Source organism: Ahaetulla prasina, chromosome 1 (genome assembly GCF_028640845.1).
Source record: "Ahaetulla prasina isolate Xishuangbanna chromosome 1, ASM2864084v1, whole genome shotgun sequence".
Lineage (NCBI taxonomy): Eukaryota > Metazoa > Chordata > Lepidosauria > Squamata > Colubridae > Ahaetulla > Ahaetulla prasina.
This window is the reverse complement of record NC_080539.1, coordinates 195,767,862-195,787,367: the sequence shown is the minus strand read 5'-3', so window position 1 is coordinate 195,787,367 and position 19,506 is coordinate 195,767,862. Positions and strand designations below refer to the sequence as shown.

At 39.3% G+C, this 19,506-nt stretch overlaps 1 protein-coding gene across 5 annotated transcripts in view; it reads left to right on the top strand.

Annotated features, from left to right (window-relative positions):
• Positions 1 to 4,828: 4,828 nt before the first annotated feature.
• The window catches only part of ADAM23 (ADAM metallopeptidase domain 23), a 127,387-nt gene continuing 112,709 nt past the window's right edge, over positions 4,829 to 19,506 (top strand). For 4 of the 5 annotated variants that reach the window (XR_009155479.1, XR_009155478.1, XM_058186321.1 and 1 more), the window contains exons 1-2: positions 4,829 to 7,043; positions 8,335 to 8,561. Coding sequence is in view for 3 of the 5 variants with exons in the window: in XM_058186321.1 (XP_058042304.1) it covers positions 6,851 to 7,043; positions 8,335 to 8,561 (420 nt within the window). In the remaining 2 variants the exon portion in view is untranslated. The remainder of the gene's footprint in view (positions 7,044 to 8,334; positions 8,562 to 19,506) is intronic. The other variant, XM_058186344.1, reaches the window with a different exon arrangement.

The following is a 19,506-nucleotide window of genomic DNA, read 5'->3' as shown; positions in this document are numbered from 1 at the left end:
GTTTTAATCCCATTTTGTTGAAAAATAAAAATGTAAAAGTTTTTTACACATAAATCAGTATGTTTTTGCACATGATGTGCAAATATGTTTTTGCAATAAATCAATAAAAAAACCAACAGTCTTTTAACCAAAATCTCTTCTACATTTGGGCAACATATATGGTATGATTAGCACAGGGTGACCTAGAATAAGCTATCTGGTGTTTCCAGACCTCCAGGTTGCTGAAACAGGATGAGTGCTTTTTGCACACCTCTAGTTGCTGGCAAGTCTAAAATATCAACAGAGATCTTTAGTAGGAAAAATATACACATTGTTCAGGAGAATTGAGTGATTGAGGCAAGGTTTCATATGTCGCTGATAAGACATGTATGTAGGAGACAAATGGTACATAGGAATTAATAGTGAAAATAAATTGGGGTATGAAGTCACACCAAATTAGATAAAAATGATAGGCAGAATCTGAACGGGGAGTCTTCTTTCCTATTTAGCAATTCTTCAAAAGTTAATGTGAATGACAACACTGTGGAAAACCTGTAACTATATTGCAGAGAGTAAGGTGGTTGACTTTGCTGTGCAAAACTGTTACTTAAGAAAACATTTTTGAAGTCCTGAGTATCAAAATAATATTTGGTAATGACTCAGGCAGATCCTTCTTTAATTCACTGGAGTAGAAGAAAGAGAAATATGGCACAATCAGATTTGCAAGATTCTGTTTTCTAACTAATCTTAATAATAAGAATACTTGCATGCCTTTCTGTGGAGTTGATTTCCTCATCTGGGCTACCTATTGGGATAAGACAATATATTTTTAATCATTTCATGACTAGACTAATGGATTCCATGTTTAGAATGAAGTGAAGACATGCTAGCAATAATGGTTAGAGTATAGTGTATTTTTAGCATGAAGAAATATAACAGTGAGATTTAGTGTGTTTACGTCTTTTAAAAAATGTTAGCAATTTTTTAATGTTTGTGTCTAATTACCATTCATATAATATTTTAATTCAGATTGTAGCTGGTTTTGAAGTTTCCTTCCAGAACTTCATGGTTTCTGCAGTTAAGACATTAGGACAAAGCAATCACAACTCACTTCCATTTAATTAATGAATTATTGAGAACATAAAAGACTGCTAATAGTAAGAAATACTAGGCTTTGAAACCACATTAACAGTTTTAATTAACAAGCTCTCAATTTAAACTTAATATGTATATAATGGTGGCACAAACATTAAATTTTGATATCCTCTTCAACTATATGATAAATGATTATTTTTAAAGGTTTCTCAACTTTGATGTTGAGTGGCTTATTTTAACTACCAACATTCTTCTCCTTTAAAAGAGAATTTGTGCAACTCTACGGAGAAATATCCCTTGCTCCCACACTCAAACATACTTGTTCAACTGTAGGACTAAACTACTACCAACTGTATTTTCAGATAATATGCCTTAAATTGTTAGTACAATGATGACTGAGTTTTTTCTTTTACTCTAAGGTTATTATTGCTGATAATATTATTTTATTTTATTTTTCTGCCCGGCACTGATATTCATAGCCAAGATTAATAAATTGCTATATAAGAACATGGCAAATAGACATGCTGTGGATCTTTAAATCCCCACTTTGTCACCAGAGTAGGTACATTATTTCTTAATGCTTACTGATCAGCAGCCTGTGGATAGAAAAAAAAAATTACCAGCAACCAGGTGCAAAAAGTGAGAAACAAGTGGCTTTATCACTAATGATGTTTATGTTAGATGAGCATAATGACAATCCTTATTACTATACAGAGGAGTTTCTGCAAGAATGGTTCTGAGGATAGGAAGAATAAACATACAAAATATATGGATATTAAGCATGAGTATAAATTTCTGAATAAAGTGAATGCATAGAATATCTGCATTCCAGCTGTATACGTAGATAGACCATTTTTTCATTCTCTGTCCAAAATATTAAAATTGTCATGAAACTGTTTATATCACCTATTAAAAGTGAGTTCTTCAGCTGATGCAGGACAATAAATCAACAAAACGTAAGTTTACAAGAATCATATTTCACAAATGTAACCTCCTGATTCTTTTGTCAATACAACTGAATGTCTTGAGATTTTCAATTAAATTATATCATTCACTGCATAGCTCATAAGCAGGGCCCAACATAGTTAACTGTTTTTTTTTATAAGCAGAAGTACTTCATCTTAGATCATGAACATCTGCATTATTCCTTAATCAGCATAAATTCATATATTTTGGAATCTTTGATCGTAGTTTAACTGATAGCAATCCATTTCCGCATACAGGTACACTTTGCCTACTCAATCAATAGAATTTATTCATAAGTAATGGTCTTCAGGGGATGGCCATCTCTGAAAGAGGCAATTTGCATTAGGAATCCCTGAATAAGTAATGACAGAAAGATTAAGACTTAATCAATGTACAACCTTGCCATCCCCCACTTTTTGTGCTGAAAAGATGAAATGTATAGGTATTCTTATAGGGAAGTTAAACTTGGCAAGAAAGGAGTAAGGGAAGGACCATTGGCCTCAATTTTTGGTGGGGAAACACCAGGAGACTATGCTCTTCTCTCATGGGAAGAGATCCATCTGGCCTAATCCATTCAACTGAAAGATCTAGAAACCCTTTTCCTGTATCCCTCCATTGGCTGTAAACTGCCCTGAGTCCTTTGGGAGAAGGGCGGTATAAAAAAAATCAAATAAATAAATAAATAAATAAATAAAGGAAGAGAGGGCAAGATTGGATGTTTTCACCATTGTTTAAACAGTGAATCAATTCTCTAAAAGGTATTGTCTGAAATGAGAACAACATTCTAGGCAATTCATTTTTACCATAGAAATTCTTCCCAATGACAATTGTAATTTTCATCATCATAATGCGTTAAGATCTGATTAGTGGAGCGGGCAAAGTGAGCCATAATGCATCTTCTATTATTGCATATAACTTTTGTTAAATCTTAAGAGAATCAAAAATATTAAAATGACATTCAGAAGTCCATATTTCAAAAGTAATATTGAACAGTTTAACTTCACCAAGTTTCTAGTGTCAGTTGGATGTTAAGCAAAACTTAACAGAGGGAAAATTAAAAGAATGGTCCTAGATATGATGAAGGTTCCAAACTGCAGGCTGGAAAAGGCTTAAAGAATAGAATAGAATAGAATAGAATAGAATAGAATAGAATAGAATTTTTATTGGCCAAGTGTGATTGGACACACAAGGAATTTGTCTTGGTGCATATGCTTTCAGTGTACATAAAAGAAAAGATACATTCATCAAGGTACAACATTTACAACACAATTGATGGTCAATATATCAATATAAATCATAAGGATTGCCAGCAACAAGTTATAGTCATACAGTCATAAATGGAAAGAGATTGGTGATGGGAACTATGAGAAGATTAATAGTAGTGCAGATTCAGTAAATAGTCTGACAGTGTTGATGGAATTATTTGTTTAGCAGAGTGATGGCCTTCGGGAAAAAACTGTTCTTGTGTCTAGTTGTTCTGGTGTGCAGTGCTCTATAGCGTCGTTTTGAGGGTAGGAGTTGAAACAGTTTATGTCCAGGATGCGAGGGGTCTGTAAATATTTTCACGGCCCTCTTCTTGATTCGTGCAGTATACAGGTCCTCAATGGAAGGCAGGTTGGTAGCAATTATTTTTTCTGCAGTTCTAATTATCCTCTGAAGTCTGTGTTTTTCTTGTTGGGTTGCAGAACCGAACCAGACAGTTATAGAGGTGCAAATGACAGACTCAATAATTCCTCTGTAGAACTGAATCAGCAGCTCCTTGGGCAGTTTGAGCTTACTGAGTTGGCGCAGAAAGAACATTCTTTGTTGTCCTTTTTTAATGATGTTTTTGATGTTAGCTGTCCATTTTAGATCTTGCGATATGATAGAACCTAGAAATTTGAAGGTTTCTACTGTTGATACTGTGTTGTCAAGTATTGTGAGAGGTAGAAGTATGGAAGGGTTTCTCCTAAAGTCTACCACCATTTCTACGATTTTGAGTGTGTTCAGTTCCAGATTGTTTTGGTTGCACCACAAGGCTAGTCGTTTAACCTCTCATCTATATGCGGATTCGTCATTGTCTCGAATGAGACCAATCACTGTTGTGTCATCTGCGAACTTCAGTAGCTTAACAGATGGATCATTGGAGATGCAGTCATTGGTATACAGAGAGAAGAGAAGTGGGGAGAGCACACAGCCTTGGGGGGCCCCTGTGCTAATTGTACAGGTATTTGATGTGATCTTGCTTAGCTTCACCTGCTGCTTCCTGTTTGTTAGGAAGAGGACTAGAAAACATATTTTTAATAAATGTAGGCCGGGACTGAACACAACTGAAATAAGTAGAATTTATTTCTGAGTAAACATGTTAAAACAAAATGCAAATCCCTAAAGCAAAAAAAAACTCAGGTTGGTGCCAGGCCCGATTCACCCAAAATCACATTGCTAATATCCAAGGACAAATGAAAAATGCAGGGCAGTTAAAAAAGCCCATTTATTTTTGTTATGCAAAGACATTTTTAATCTGTGGCTACAAAAATGTAGATATCCTTTATCTCATTGACAGTTGAAGGCGTTGCAGAAAGCAGCCGTTAGAACAGAATTTAGAGCAACTGTGGTTCAAACTGGGAAAGGACAGTGTGAAGATTGTATTGTGTGACATTTATTGGCAAAATATACTATGAGAAATAGAAACTGGAATTACGGAGAAAGATCAAAAATCCTGAGGGTATCTAAAGTAGTAATGAAGAAGACTTAAGGAGTTTCTTGCTGAAGATTAAAGTGAGCTTAGAAACTGAATTCCTGCACAATAAAAATATGAAGCTGTTAGCTGGACAATGCTAACCAGCAGCATCTGCAGAAAAGATTAATACAGCAAGATGATAGTTGAAGCCCCACCTTTTTTTAAAAAAAAAAACTTCATTTAATGTTAACACACAAAAAGGCCAGGGCTCTGATTACAGCTGCCATCATGCTTGTTTTGATCCCTCCTCTCCACTGAGGCTGGTGATACTAATCCAATACAAATAAGTGAAGAAATTACAAGAGTAACAAACTTCCTAGGCTACAAGAATAGACAGAGAGGGTGACTATTGCCATGAAATAGATAGCTCGGGAGACAAGAAATTAGACAAAACATTTAAGTGAAGAAATGTCTTATGGACCAACAGGTTCTGTCGCCAAGCCTGTGGCTGCTGTGAAATCTGGATCATTTTAAAAAAAGCCAAATCTGGGAAAAAAAATTCCTTTTGAGTTGTGCAGAGTAAGTTTATTGAAGAACAAGCAAAAAGAACAAACCATTCAAAACTAGATGAAATAAAACCACTGGAAGCACTACTACTGATGCTAAAGCTTAAATAGGTGACAGGTAAATACAAAGTCACTGGAGAAAAACCTGATACTTGGAAAAATCAAAAACAGTCAAAAGGGCTGTCAGAAAACAAGGTAACTAGAAATATCCTTTCCATGAAGACGGCAGCACAAGTTTGCAAAAACAGAGAAGCAGTTGCTTACAAGCTCCTGAAATGATGTTCATTGGGTCTCAGAGAATGCCTGAATGACAAGAGATACAAAAAAGTTGTCAGGAAGATCACAGTTTCAGCAAGGGAAGTCATATAAATACTTTTATACCAGGGTGATTGCATCGTAATCATTTCTCCCTCCTATAATCATTCTTTAGACCTTTTTTTTTTTAAAAAAAAGCAGCTACCTCTACAGTCCAGCCCTCTCGTTCACTAATGACATTAAGCAAGGCTTGCGGTATCTATTCGTAATTACAGTATTTATTCACCGGCCAGAAACTACTCAGGAGAAAGACCCAGTACATGGCTGGAGAGGCAGGAGCCAACTGCAAGTGAAAAACGACATCTGGTAACTGATGGTCCCGAGAAGTGGCGGAAGCAGCACGATTCGAGACCATCTCAGCTGTTAAATTAATGCAGGTCCCTTCTAGCCCTCCCCGCCTTTTTGGCTTTGCCACTGCAGCAAATCTCGAAGGGAGAGGACGTCGGGACAAGAATTGCACGGGTAAGAAGCGGGCGGAACGCCGCATGCAGCTCCGAGGGCCGCGCCGCTCGTCCCCTTCCCGAGCCCGAGATGCTGCATCACGACACCTGCTAGTCCCTTCCGCGCTATTCTCGCTCGCCTCTTAGGTCTAACGCCGCCCCCGCCGTGCCACGCCACGCCACGCCACGCCACGCCCGTCCCGGTCAGGTCCTCTCAAGAGCCGGAGGAAGCATCTGTCCCCGTCCCCCCCGCATGCGCGCTCTTTTAACTGTGCCCTCCCCCTTTCCCCCCCCCTCCGCCCCGTGACGGCAGGGGCTGCAGCTGCCGGGGGAGGAAGACTGTGGCCGGGTCTCGACGTCATCCTGTGCAGTGCGCGGGGCATTGAAAGGTGAATGGCAGAGAGGGCGAGAAGAGCGCGAGCGACTGTCAGCCCAGCCCGCAGCAGCAGCAGCAGCAGCAGCAGGAACAGCAGCAGCAGGAGGAAGAAGGCGGCGCCGAGGTTTGCTTCTGCTCTTCCCAGGAGGGGCGCCCGCAGATAATGGAGCGGAGGCGGTAGGAAGGTGTCGCGCTGGAGGCAGCGGCAGCAGCGGAACAAAAAAGCGGAGTCACTGCGCCGCGTCTTCCCTTCGCCTCCAGCAATGTGAGGACAGAAGTGCCGCGACCGCCGTTGCGTGACCGCTCGACCGCCGCTTTCTTCCAGGGGGAAGGGGGCAGTGCCGCCGCTCTCCCCCCCCCGACTCCCCACGCTGCTCCTCACAATTCCGACGAGGCAGGCGACTCCCTTCACCACCGCCCGCCCTGCCCCCCCCCTCCCGCAAAGCTATGAGCCATGAAGCCGCCTGGCAGAAGTTCTCTGCGGCAGCCCTTCTCTGGCAGCTGCCGGCACCGCCGATCCTCTAACGCTCCCTTCTCAGCCTGCCTGGCGCGGCTACCTCTGCTCGGCTTCTTCCGCCGTTTCCTTTTGGCGTTCCTGCTGCTCTGCTGTGGACGCCCAGAGAGCTGGGGGGTCATTGCGGACACCGGTGAGTGCGGTGGGGGGGGGAAATGGGCTGGAATCTCCCCTCCTTCCTCCGCAGTGTATGGTGTTTGGGAAGTCAGCCCTCTTCTCCTTCGACCTGCTATTTGCTGCCTTTCGAGTTACATGCCAATGCAGATAAATAGCAAAGCCCGTTATCTAGTTATTTTCTCTTTCCCGGTGTCCCTTTGGAGCCCCTAATTTCCCCTGTCTTCTGCTCGTGACAGACCTCATAGAGCACCCGGTCTTTTGCTCTCTGTAGTGAGAAGCTTTCGTGATCTTTCACCACCCATAAGTACGTGCATACACCTGCTTCCCCAGAATATTCGTTGACTGGTTTCTATCCCGAGGATAGCATTTTGTTTCATCATCTGCAGCAAATTGTTAATCGTGACTGCAACCGAATTCTTCTTCTTTCTTTTCCTTCGTGGGTTTGGAAAAGGAAGAGAGAGGAAAACTTCCTATTCTCATGTTGAAGATTCTTTATTGGTGTATAATAGATATATGGTGCAAACTCGGGCACATGATGATGATGGGCAAGATGTGATCTCAAAAGGTGCTGATGCAGCAAAATGTTCTTGGCAGGTTGTCAGAATGCTCATTTTTTTTGTGGCTCTTATTTAAGAAGTATCTGAAGCAGAGTAAGTGGGGTTTCTGTTTAGGGAAAGATATTTAGAATTGAGTTGAGAACTCATACATAATATACAAATGGAAAAAAGAACTCCCTGTGAAGAGAACTCTTAAGCATGAAGAAATATGTATTTTCTTCTGCATGATCTCTAGCACTTAAATGTTTATTTTGAAAGTAATCTAATTGAATTTCTTGAAATAATTTTGTATAATAACTATACTTAGAATTTGCATTCTTACAGTTTGTGAGAAGTGGTCCTTATGTAAAGGGAATTGATTGATTTTCAATGGACACATGAATTCCATTTGTGAGAAGTTTGCTGATTCACAGATTTTGATCAATATTTCTGAGGAAAACTGACAAGAGTCATGGTGTTTGGGATCTCATTAAAAGAACTTCCCTTCTGAAAAATGATTTTTTAAACATTTTGATTATTATGTAAAATACATTGTATTAAATACCCAATATTTTTTGTCATTCTTTCTGCAGTACTGTAATACTTTGTATTGCTTTCCTAAATACCATACTGGGAAATGTTTTAATAAGTCATATTGAAATCATTGGAATAATATTATCCTTTTGAAGGAAAATTAACAGAATTTAAAGCATCCTATTTAAAGTGTTCGGTTCCTCTGTGGTTTAATGTAGACCTATCTGTCTTCCCTAGCTATCCATTGGAATGAAACTTTGGAAAAAACAGAAACCATACTGGCAAATGAGGACACTGCATTTCAACAGACTAACAATAGTAGTAGCAAAAATAACAATTATAGCAGTGCATTCCAAAAAGAAATCACATTGCCTTCAAGACTTATTTATTATTTGAACAAAGACTCTGAAAGTCCCTACCATATTTTGGATACTAGGACAAGATACCAGCAAAAACACAGTAAGGTAAGAATTTTAAAAAAAGGAACATCCAGTACAGTCTCTCAAAATAGTCCTGTCCCTTGAGGGATTGTCTTACTTTAAGAATGTCTATTCAGCAGATTGGTAATACCTCTGTAATATTATTGCTGCATTGGCTTTAGGTGCCAGGAATGGCTGTCAGTTAGTTGTGAAGCTTAGTATCAGAACTGTAGATAAAACAAAGGAATATAACCTGAATTTCTATTATCTTTAGAGGATTAGATTTTCCCCCCACTTCATTTTAACCAACTTACTTGAACTAGAGAAAGGGCATGGTAAATAATACCTTTCATGTGACAGGTATAGGAGATCTTGATGTGTTATGGATCCAAATTCTTTATCTTTAGTAGATGTGTATAAACTGTATGTACCACCACCACCACCCCACACACAAACTGCATCTTCATGTACCCTGTTTCCCCCAAAATAAGACATCCCCTGATAATAAGCCCAATCGGTCTTTTGAGCGCATGGCAATAAGGCCAAACGCTTATTTCAAGGTTCCAAAAAATATAAGAGAATGTCTTATTTTCAGGGAAACAACGGTAGCTAAACTTAAGTCATATTTAAACCATAAATAAAACCTAAACCATATTTAAAACAATGACACTTAAATAAGTTACGATTCACTTGTGTCATTGCTTCAGTCGTATGTTTAAATGATTAACCTTAGCTGTATCAAGACCTGCAAAGTTCTTATATATGTAGAGAAAAGCAATATGAGTGAACTTACTAAGAGAGCAATTTAGAAGACTGTTTAGAATTTACTCTGTTGTGATTTTATGTTATGTATTAGAGTCTTATTTTTATTGATCTCTTCCCAAAGTAATAATTAGGCCAAATGTGATTTGTCCCTCTTGTTATGATATGAGATCATGTATTGCAGTACTTTTATAGATGTTCCATTTCCTCTCTAAAGGTAGTATTTCAGTAGTCAAATAGCTATTTCTCAATGTTGTATTATATAAATATGTTACATTGTTATTGGACACAATTATGGTTAGTTTGGGATTGAAAACCCAACCACATGCATTCTTAATAGACAGGAAACGTCTTAATTTTTAAAATAATATTATTAATGCAAATTAAAAACCAAGAGTTTTTAAAATCATTGATAATTTGATGTGCTTTTCATTGAATCATACTTGATATTAACTCATAACTCTTGGACTAATATGGCTTATTCCAAAACAGATCTATCCAAAGAAATGCATGACTTTGGCAAGATGGACAGTTACAGAAAATTGATTTTTTAATTTATTAATCAGTTCAGTAAGCAAAGGAGTGAAGTCTGTGTGCCACCTGACCCATTATTTTGAAGCTCAGGAGACCTTTGGCAGCTGTTTCTGATGAAACATAAGAAACTATTGTCAGATAAAGAAAACAGGGCATTCCCAGTGGTATATGCAGTATCTCTACAGGACCAACACTGTAGAACATGAAATTAATATCTATTGATCATATAAATGTTAATGACAAATCCAGAGTGACAGTATACTTGAAGGACATTCTCAAGAGTCTGTGCTGCTTTGATCTTTCCAGATTATTTTTCTCTTCTTACTATAGACTCTTATGTTTCAGTGAACACAGCTCTAGAATGCAGCCTTTGGAAGTGACTTTTTAGGAAGGAATACAGGTAGTCCTCAAATTACAGTAGTTCATTTAGTGACCATTCAAAGTTACAACAGCACTGAAAAAACTGACATGACCATTTTTTATAGCTACAACTTTTGCAGCATCCCCATGGTCATGTGTTCAAAACTCAGATGCTTTGCAACTGGTTTATATTTATGTTTTGGTTATGACCTTTAAAGCGCTCCATGGCTTAGGGCCTGGGTACTTACGGGACCGCCTGCTGTTACCGCATGCCTCCCACCGACCCGTATGCTCTCACAGAGAGGGACTTCTCAGGGTGCCGTCCGCCAAGCAATGTCGGCTGGCGACCCCCAGGGGAAGGTCCTTCTGTGTGGGGGCTCCCACACTCTGGAACGAGCTTCCCCCGGGTTTACGCCAAATACCCGACCTTCGGACCTTTCGCCGCGAACTGAAGACACATCTTTTCACTCGCGCGGGGCTGGCTTAAGTTTTATCGATTTTAAATTTCTTATTACTAATTTTAAATGGGGTTTTGGTTTTTTATATATTTTAAAGTTTTTAGGCTAATTATAATAAGTTTTTTAACTTGCATTTTAAATTGAATATTGTATTGTCTGTTTTTTACTTTTGCCTGTACACCGCCCTGAGTCCTTCGGGAGAAGGGTGGTATAAAAATCAAATAAATAATAATAATAATAATGATGATGATTGCTGTGTCCCAAGGTCCTGTGATCATCTTTTACGACTTCCTGACAAACAAAGTCAGTGGGGAAACCAGATTCAGTTAACAGCTGCAGTGATTCACTTAACAACTGTCGTGAAATGGGACAAAATTCATTTTACAAATATCTCATTTAACGAAAAATTTTGGGCTCAATTGTGGTTGTAAGTTGAGGACTACCTGTATAAATAGAGGTGGTGCAAGGTTGATTTGAACCCAGTGCCTGCACAACACGGTTGTGTGTTCCTTTGAACACACAACTGTGTGTAAAGCATTATCTGAAATAAGAAAATACAGGTATTTTGTTAGCTAAAAGGTCCCACCTCTTATGAAAGATGATGATTTTGTACAAGATATATGAAGAGGAATAGATAATTAGTAAAATAATGTAACTAAGTGCTTAGTTTTGTGGGAAAGTTATTCAGACAAGGTATAATTCATTCCTGGAATTAAACAGATACTGTTTCTCATGTTCTCTGGTATATACTTGGTAGCTATATTAGTGCAATTGCAGCAATTCCACCTCCTTATTCCAGTATGGTCTTTGCTGTTACTATCATGAAAAAAATAAGAATTATTGTGGATAGCACTGCTCATTTCCCAAGTTATGTGTCCTTCCTCTACCCATCAAGGGAGGGAAGGAGGCAGCTCTTTCAAGTGCTTTTTTGTATTTCTGTAATTAATTACTGCACTGAGAATATAATTGTTACTAATTCTGCCTGCATTAAGAATATAATAGTATCTAGCTTTGCCAATGCAGCTAAAACGTTTGAAGTAATTGTTACATCTTTTAATAGCAAGTATTCCAAATGTTAATCCTTATATAGCCAAAAAAGCATTATCCATATAGAGGAAAAGTACTTGCACGTTTAAAGTTTTACATTAATGATTTAGGAGAAAAATGGGGGAGGGAAGAGCAATTGATCATGAGACCCAATGTAAATATAAAGAAGAAGAAAAAAGGCATATATCCAGGAAAGATCCCTGACTGGCTGAAAAGGAAGACATAATACTGCAATATTTTGCTGCATTTTCCATGTTTTAACTTCATAGTCCTGCTGTATAGAAACCGTATGAAATTGTCTTGGGAAAGTTAACTAGAATAATCCAGCTCACAGCATTGTTAATACTCATTATCTGGAGCGTAGCTTTCAATGTGGCAACTGACAATCAGAATATATGATTAATATAATTGTTAAATTAATTACATGCCAAGACTTCTGTACATGGAAAGAGGATAGTATGATTAACTAAGTTCTAAGAGCTTTTAATCGAGGTAGGACAACAGGAGTGGTCAGTGGAGCCTAATTTAGCAGAAAGTGCTTGACAGAGTTAAGCAACTCTAAATATGTGTCAGATAAAAGTTTTCTGCTAATGCACTATTCTGGAGGAAAGTCACCTCTGAGTGAAAAGGAAGGGAAGGAAGGAGGGAGGGAGGGAGGGAGGGAGGAAGGAAGGAAGGAAGGAAGGAAGGAAGGAAGGAAGGAGTCCCTGCAATGTTTATTCCACTAGTCATTGTTGACTACAGGGCAAAGCATTCATCTCACTCTTCCTAGGCATGATGGATGGCTTATAAACTTAATAAATAAATTTAATAAACAAACTTCATTTGTCATTCCATTTTTATGTAACAAAAATCTCTTTGCAGGGCATCCCTTGAATGCCCTTTCCAGTTCTTGGAGGGAGCAAGGATACTACTGAGACACAGGTATTTAGTACTGGATGTTTGCCCATAGGGTGAAACTTCATTCCTCCTAACCTGGAGAAATAATTCATATCATTTAGTTCCTTTTTTGAGTATCAATACTTACTCTTAACACCTTGAATCACATCCCTATTCTTTGTGGGCTTCTCTACTTATCTGAATGACTGTTTTAATGAGTCATGATTTCAATCCTGAAAAATAACCCACTCTCTGACTTTAATGAGGAGGAGCTGGTGGAAGTTGGAAAGGAGAGATCAATGGAAATTCTAGAATCACATTCCAACAACAAGCCTGAGGTGCAACATGCCAGATAGTCCCAAAGGTGCTTTTTTGAAGAGGCAAATGGACTTTCTAGTTTTTCTTTGAAGATGTTTCGCTTCTCAACCAAGAAGCTTCTTCAACTCTCAGAGTTCCTTGAAGAAGCTTCTAGGATGAGAAGCAAAATGTGTTCAAAGAAAAAACAGAAAATCTAGTTGCCTCTTCAAAAAGCACCTTTGGGACAACCATGACTTGGATGACTGAGAATCTCCATAGACAACATGGCAGATAGGAATGTGAATGGAACAGTGATAGAATCTTGAATCAAAGATTCCTGAAGAACTGAATTTCATTCTGACTTTTGAGAGAACTGTCTTATATTTACTTGGAGGTTCACACTCCTTAATGGCTGCCTGTTACTGAGGGTCATAAGGAAGCAAAGAGATAGAATAGTGCTAGTTCTAGTTCAGAGGTAAAACTCCTTAATGACTCTTCATTTTTCAGGAGGGATGTGGAAAATTGTAGTTGTAATAGTTTTACTTAAAGGAAATATATAAGGGATCAGTTAGACTCCATACATTGTTGGGCAAGTTATCAGCTTCTAATGTGTCCAGTGGGTTCATCACAATAGTTCTGCTTGCATGCAAAGTGAGCCCTTGGGAACCTTAGTACGCTTTCCCTTTAGGAATCTGCTAATTCCAATATTATTTTAGCATCAAATATTATTTTAAAATAGAGGAAAGATCTATGAAACTTTATCTGCATATAAGATGCTTAGGCATTCCTGGGTATTTCTCTTTTTTATCATTTAGAAACTGCATAGCTACTGAACCATAGAATGTATTCATTTCTGCCTCCCTATTTTTTGGCTACTGATTTGCTGAATGAAGGATTTGAATAACTTTAAAGTTGGAAGTTTTCAATTTTGAAGCATTGAGTTGGTTTAATAAAGGTATCATCATATCAGGGATATAAAGGGATGATATGATATCTAGCCAGTATAAATTTATATGGTTAAGACTGCTTCAGAAGAGTTTAGAACTGTGAGGGCGAACCTATGGCACAGGTGGCACGCAGAAACCTCTCTGTGGGCATGCGAGCTGTCGCCCCAGCTCAGCTTCGCCACGTATGCACGTGCATGCATGCCTCCTGCCGGCCAGCTGGTTTTCAGGTCTCTGCCGTGCATGTGCAGGGGGTGGGGCGCATGTGGGACACGTGTGCATGCACGGGGTGCGGGGTGCACATGGGTGGCATGCGCACATCCGTGGGGGTGGAAAGTATAGGGGGGTTACGCATGCATGTGGGGAGTTGCACATGCATGTGGGGGTTGTGCTTGCATGCGCAGGGTTCACACAGGGGTTGCGCACACACGTGCGGGGAGTGGGGCACTGGGATGTGTGTGTCATGAATGCTTTTGGCACTCGGCACCAAAAAGGTGAGCCATCACCTTGGTTTAGAGGATCATTTACATGCTAAGCCATACACTTTTGCAAACCACATTAGCTAGATCTGTGCAATATGCTATACCCAAACCATATGTAAGGCTTAGCTAGGATAAGCAAATCCAGCCACTCCCTTAAGGCATAGTCCAAGAAGAGTTTGATACATATTGATTAGTATTAGTATCTTTAAGAAAATATTTTTCAGGTTGTATCCAAGCTTGTTGGAAGATAGAAACAATTTTGAGAATTCTCACATGTTTTTACATATATTATGATATGCATACATATATACAGAGGGAGGTGATGGAATACTAAATGTCAGGTTTCATAGGCCATTTACTGTCTATGAATTAATCTTAGAGGGCTAGCTTGGAGTTGTGATTAATACACTGGGATAGAAACTGGGACATCATGAATTCTAGTCCCACTTTAGTCACAAAACTAGCTGAGAGACTCAAGGGCCAAAGAGAACATTTTGCATCAAATGAGATGTATCAAAATCCTTTTCTAACAATAATATCTAAGATTGTCAAATCATGTAGTAATAAATTCTGAAAATGTCATGAAACAGAAGGAACGTTTTATCCAGCGGTGAAATGTACTTACTTTTGCTACCAGATTGGAAATGTGAGCACACGCCTCTATTGCGCATGCACAGAGGGTAAAAAATGGGACGTAATGACGTCCTGGTGGGTGGGCAGAGCCTTCCACCACTGGCCCTACCACCTCGCGCGAGCCATATAGATCCAGCCAGTTTTCACAAATGGTTTTGTCACATGTGATGAACATGTAAAAAAAAAAAAATCCCCAAAATACTGAAAAGACATACATAGTGTAATGCAGAAAATCTTGTAATTTAAATTTGAAATGAAACTATAACTTTTCTTACTAGATGTCTATGGAGATTCTCAGTCATCCAGGTCATGGTTATCCCAAAGGTGCTTTTTTCAAGATTTCCTTGTTTTTCTTTGAAGACATTTTGCTTCTCAGCCAAGAAGTTTCTTCAGCTCTGAGTGGATGGTGGAGAATGGAAGGATTTATATTCCTTGCAGACAGCTGGTCATTTGCATTATTTTAGAAAGTCGTTGAGGCCATCTGGAGGTTTATCTGTGTCCTCAGGGTCCCCTGAGTAGTGCAAATGGGTGTCTTGGAACTGTTGAAAGGATTGTGTTGTAGACTGGAGATAGATGATGTTGTATCCCTCCCTCTCTGTTGAGAGAGGATTATTCAATTTTGACACAGATGGCTTCTTTGACCCCTCTTTCAAACCAATGGTTCTCTCTGTCCAAAATGTAGACTATGCTTTCTTCAAAAGAGTGGCTTTTTTCTTTTAAATGCAGATGGACTGCTGAATCTTGTCCTGATGGGTTTGTTCTCCTATGTTGTGCCATGCTTTTATGAAGTGGTTGTTTTGTTTCCCCAATGTACAGATCTGCACATCTCATATGTGTACTGCATATAATCACGTTGTTCAGTTTGTATCTGGGTGTTTTATCCTTGGGGTGGACAAGCTTCTGCCTTAGTGTATTTTTGGGTTTAAAGTATGCACATATGCTGTGTTGACTGAAGATCCTCCTGAGCTTTTCAGATATTCCTATAATGTATGGAATGACAGCATTGCTTCATTTATTGTTTTCTTCTTTGTCTATTATGGAGGAGCTCCTGCTGGGTCTTTTTTGGGGATTTGATGAAGGTCCACTTGGCGAAAGCCACACGTTCTTGATGTGTTTTATTCCCCCCCCCCGTATTTGTATTGTACAGTCCAGGAAGGCTAGACAATAAAATTGATGTATCTGTCCACAGAGTTGGTATGTTTGGTGAATTCTTCCAACTCTGGTGTTTTGATCTTGACCCAAGAATCGTTCACATAATATCAATGAGTGGGTGGAATTCCTGTGAAGGAGTTTAGGGCTTTGGTTTCTATCTCTTCCATGTAGGTGAACCCATGGCACAGCCATATTTTTTCATCAAACATATCACCTCTGTGGACAGATACATCAAATTCATATGGGAAGATGTTAAGGAAAATAATCTATGCTTCCTGGACTGTACAGTATACATTAAGGAAGAGAGAAGCCTTAAAATTGAAGTTTACAAAAAAAAAACCGCACACAGAGATCAATATTTACATTTTGATTCTCACCATCCACTGGAGCACAAAATGGGAATTATCAGAACTGTACACCAGTGAGCTGAAGGCCTGCCTACCAGCAAATATGGGAAAGAAAAAGAACTAAAACATATCAAGGAAGCCTTCAAAACATGTGGCTATCCCAAGTGGGCCTTCATCAAATCCCCCAAAAGATCCAGCAGGAGCTCCTCCATAACAGACAGAGAACAACAAACAAAGCAATTCCATACATTGCTGGAATATCTGAAAAGCTCAGGAGGATCTTCAGCCACACAGCATACATGCGTATTTTAAACCCAAGGAGCTTGTCTACCCCAAGAGTAAAACACCCAAACACAAATTGAGCAACGTAGTTATATGCAGTACACATATGAGAAATGTGCAGATCTGTACATTAGGGAGACAAAACAATCACTTCATAAACAAATGGCACAACATAGGAGATCGAGGAAAGGTTTTTTCGCAGCTATGATGAAGGGGAGGGTTAAACGTTCCTTCCTTATACCTTTTGGTTACAATATTTGTTTAGATTGTAGATAATAACAGCTGCTGCTCATGATAATTGAATGTCCTGTCTAGCTATGTCCATTTGGGGAGAGAATAAATTGTTGTATTTTTAATTTTGCAAAATTCATATAGGAGTAGTCCTGAGCCTGATGTCATTGCTAAAGCTGTTGCTTCCTATCTGCCAAATGTTCACTCTTTCTCAAGAGGCATGGTGGATCAGTGACTTAATGATGCTGGAGATGGTATCTGCTCTGAGGTTTGAGCTCTAGCACTGTATGTCGGGGTGAGCTCCTGTCACTTGCCTCAACTTCTGCCCACCTAGCAGGAGTTCGAAAACATGTTCTATGAGAATAGTTAAATAGGTACCACATTGGTGGAAGGACAAACTGGTACTTCATGCAGGTGGTCAGATTCCTGTCAGCTCTGAACCTTCCCGATTGCGACACCCATTTGCAAGGCAGCTCTGATGGAGAGAGGGGGACACTGCTGAAGAACCACATGTCTTTCTCTCTGGTGCGAAGCTAGCTTGCTCTCCTGTGGCGCACCTTAGGAAACATGCAAACATGTACCACAACAGAGCTAGTTAATTGCCAGCCAAACTACTACTCTGCATTAGCATTGTAGTCTCCTGGCTATTAAAACAACTTCATACAGTAATAATACTCTTCCTCAAGTATTCAACTCTTTGTGGAATCCTTGTTGCTTCCTGAGCTTGGATGTTTGCTTGCAGATGTTGCATCACCAGACTAAAGCAACATCTTCAGTGACTAGATTACAAATTAGCACTGAAGATGTTACGTAGTCTGGTAATGAAACATCTGCAAGTAAATAACCAAGCCACCCAGGACTCCACAGGACTCAATCCTGAGCTATATATATTCTGTTCCATTGATTCAACTTTTTGCTGCTATCTAATAATTATTGTAGTCCTACTTAAGCATTTGTGCAAATGCATTGAATGGTGAAGCAGAAATTGCTTCCTGAGCTGCTACTTACAGCTTCCTGGAGCATTTTTGGGGAAGTCTGCTGGTTCCCAAGAAACTGTCTCTTAACAAGGGGGTGGTGGTATTCTTTAACTAAAGGGACATTGCTGTTCCCACTTAACCCTTTCTGGATTACTTCAAGTAATAAGATGCTTTCTGAGAAATGTGAAACTTCCAGATAGTTGATTATATAGGAAGTATGTTAATCTTGTGTTACAACAGATTAAGAATTCATTTTGAGCCCAGATTCAATTAAAAATGCTACTAAGTAGCTTGAAAGCAAGTTAGCTAAAATATATTTTTCCCACTTTGCCTGCTAAACTATTGATAGGCCCATCTCTCATCCTGCCAGTTTTTGAAGTGCTTCTGGTGGGAACAAAGTTATTTTTAACAGCAGCATTGAGATGTAAAAATCTTATCCTTCAGGGATTTGTTTGATTCTTTTTCTTGATACTTTCTACCAAAATCATTTATAATTAAGTAGCTCTTTCATCTAAAATTAATCTGCTAGCTCTACTGCTCGTAAATTTTGTTTTAGGTATGATTTTTATGGGTATGGGTTTGGATGCTGTGATTTTTATAGGTATGGGTTTTTATTTTATTTTCATTGTATGTTTAACAGACTGAAAACATGTATAGTATTAGCAGGAACCCCAGTCACAAAAGCTGGAATAGCTAAAAGTATAAAACAGTAGAAAATTGTAGAAAACAGTAAAACTGTTAAAAATGCTCACCTATGTAAACCAAACTGCAGACCTGCTCTTTCATGTGGAATAACCCCATCTGTATCAATATTGATACCATTTTAAATCCTAAATATTTCTGGATAAATACCGTAGAAATTTTGTCCTGCTTGGATGTAAGCTTATTTACAGACTGTCATAGCCACCATAATTTCTACAGCATATCTAGTATAACCTGGGGTAACAAGATATTCTTGAGTATCATCAATATATTGATATCTCGTCCCAAACCAGCAGCTTTGTATGGATGTTAAATAGAAACGGGGAAGGATCTGAATTCTTTACATGAAAGTGGGAAAGAACTTAAATTCTTTAGAACACCCATAGACTTGAGGTCTTTTTCTTCCTCATGGTAGGAGTGGAACTACTGCAAAATTGTGCAGAATTGTGCAAAATTGTACACCGACTAGCATGAACAAAATTGCTTCCTGAAAAGGCTCACGTGCCTTTGCTCCTCCTTTATGTCTTATGGGAGAGGCCAATCATCTCCAAACCTTACTCCCAAGTTGCCCCTTTTTTCTTAACTGCTCTTGCCTTCTGGCAGCTCTGCGCATGCACTCACTGGAATAGGCTCCCCCTGTTTCTCTGCCTCACTGACGTCAGACTCTGGAGGCTCCAGAATCAGCACAAAACTTCCAGATGGCCCTGGCCCCATCTCTGCCTCTGACGCAGAGCCCTTGTACGGGCCTTCCCCAGACTCCAGGACTGGCCCATGTTCCTCCCCAGCCTCCTCACTGTCTGACTCTGCTGCCAGCTCTGCAGGCTGCTGATGATCCACAACAGGTATGACTTCTTCAAGAGAGGTCACTCCACTGCCCTTTTAAAGGCCAATAGCAACACACTC